Here is a 2,388-nt window from a genome sequence, read left to right as displayed (position 1 = left end):
GATTGCTTGGGGCGGCCAGGTGGCTCAGCGAGTAAGAGCACCGGTTCCAGTGTCGGGATGACCTGGGATCGAATCCGGGCTCAGATACTCAGCACCACACCCAGAAATAACTGGCCGTGTAACCTTGAGCAAGTTACTTAACCCCAATTGCTTAATAAATAAAATTTAAAAAAAAATTTTAAAAAAGGTAAGTGGAGACTGTTAACCATAGAGACAGTCATGAGTGGCAAATGAAGAAAAACGTTCATAGTCTTAAAGTGATAGATTTCACCAGACAAGTGGGCAACTTTCTGTACTGACACAAGTGAACGCTAGCAGATAATTTTCTAAACTACTCCAGCATGTCTGCACCTCTTTTTGAAGATGAGATGTTCAGTGTACTGCCTGAAATACTGAGTCCTAGGTTCAAACTCTAGCCCCAAAGTTTAGGCAGGAGCTTTACCTCTTTGGGCCTCTTTTGCTACATATGTAATAAAATGGAGATGCTGATACTCCTTGATTAACAGAGTTGTTATGATGAAAAGGTTATAGAAATATGGGCCGGTAAGAGTAAACATTAACTGTATTATCCATATTTACAGTTTATTCTCCCTGATTAATTTTAATTTTTGTTCAGTTGTCAGGCATTCTTCTCCCTCCTGCCTCTCCATTTCCAAAGGAAAAAAAAGAAAGGGAAAGAAAAACCTTGTGACAAATAAGCATAGTTAAACCAGATTCCCATGTTGGCCATGTCCCAAAATGTGAATCTGATTCCACATTCCATCACCTTTCAGTTAGGAGGTTGCTGGCATTCTTTGTCATTCATCATCTGTAATCATAATTGATCCGTGTTGATCTGTGATCACTTGTAAATACAAAACTAACCACCTCTTATCAATTCTTTAAAGATTTTCTTCCCCAACTCTCAATTTGCAGCATATTATTATAGACCAAATACGATGTAGAGTTTTAACTTAAATCTTCCCTTAAGCAGAAAGAAAAATCTCCTGGGGAGAGGAGGGGGGTACTTGGAACATACCAAGCCAAAATGATTCTTATCTGCTCTCTGGTAGTATCTGTGCCACTGTTTGTCTCTCTTATCTCAGATCCCAGAGGGTTGATTAAGAGTTGGTTCTTCTAACGTGGATTCCTTGTTTATAAAATGTTCTCCCACATTTCTAAGTCGAGAGTATTTCTTTATTTGTTCATTTATTTATTATTAAAAGATATCAGTTGGTAGTCAAATGACAAAGCTTCCTTCTTGAAATAACTTCCTGTGTGCTCTTTTTCTCCAGCACCCACTTGAATCGTGAGGAAACCAGAGAACTTGACAATCTTGCTGAGAAACTTGTGCCATTACCACCACCACGTGAACTTGACAGGTCAGACCTAAAGAAGCCACATAGTAAGGAGACAGAAAAGGAAAGGGAGTCCAAATCAATACTTCATTCAGGTACAGTTTATATAAAAGACCCATTTGCTTACAAAGCAAAACTATTTTAAGGAAAATCAGAGCCTAGAAAGAAGTAGAATCAAAGGTAGAGGAAACTGAGGAGCAGCTAGGTGGTACAGTGGATGGAGTGTCAAGCCTAGAGTCGGGAAGATTTATCTTTCTGAGTTCATATCTGGCCCCAGACACTTACTAGCTGTGTGACCCTGTATAAGTCATTTAACCTTGTTTGCCTCAGTTTCCTCATTTGTAAAATGAGCTAGAGAAGGAAATGGCAAACCAGTCCAGTATCTTTGCCAAGAAAACCACAAATGGGATCATGGAGGGTCAGACATGAGTCAACAACAACAATAACACACACACAGAAAGGGACAAGTTGAATGGGGGACAGAATCTATCTAGTTCTGTGGTGCATGTTAGTGTGGTAGACTGCCCTCGTTACATAGAGAAAGCCTTTCCTTTTGATGAGAGATAGTGTGGCTTAGTGGATAGAACATCTGACCTAGAGCCAGGAAGACCTGTATTCGAGTCCTACCTCTTACATGGAGCTGCTGTGTTACCACAGGCAAATGATTGAATTTTGGTGAGCCTTATTTTCCTTATCTGCAAAATGGGAATAATAATCATTATATTACAATAATCATTTATCATAATGATAGAACTGCAGTGCCCACCTAGTGGAGATGTTGTGAGGTTCAAATACAGTGCCTTTAAAGTACTTTGCAATATCAAGTTGCTACCATATGAGAAGAGGTAGGGGAGGGAGGAAGAGGGAGAATTTGGAACTCAAAATTTAAAAAAATGTTAAAAATTGTTTTTACATGTAATTGGGTGTAGCAGCAAGCACCCCAAGCGTCCTCAGGGTTTGCAGCTACCACAGGTTCTTGGATCTGCTTTGCTAAAGGAAAGCACCTCAAAATGGGTTAACAAGCTTACTTTAATCAGTCAGACATATATCG

General features: G+C 39.6%; 1 protein-coding gene across 2 annotated transcripts in view; it reads left to right on the top strand.

Moving 5' to 3' along the window:
• LOC138150619 (uncharacterized) overlaps positions 1 to 2,388 on the top strand; it is a 19,063-nt gene that overhangs the window by 14,490 nt on the left and 2,185 nt on the right. For both annotated transcript variants that reach the window (XM_069074015.1, XM_069074016.1), the window contains exon 8: positions 1,275 to 1,432. In XM_069074015.1, coding sequence (XP_068930116.1) covers positions 1,275 to 1,432 — 158 coding nt within the window. The remainder of the gene's footprint in view (positions 1 to 1,274; positions 1,433 to 2,388) is intronic.

The sequence above is a fragment of the Petaurus breviceps genome, unplaced genomic scaffold, assembly GCF_028583685.1.
Source record: "Petaurus breviceps papuanus isolate PSGF00001 unplaced genomic scaffold, PetGlider_PUasm1.0 90881, whole genome shotgun sequence".
Classification (NCBI taxonomy): Eukaryota; Metazoa; Chordata; class Mammalia; order Diprotodontia; family Petauridae; genus Petaurus; species Petaurus breviceps.
Note: the sequence above shows the minus strand (reverse complement) of the source record. Positions and strands in the feature narration are given on the sequence as shown.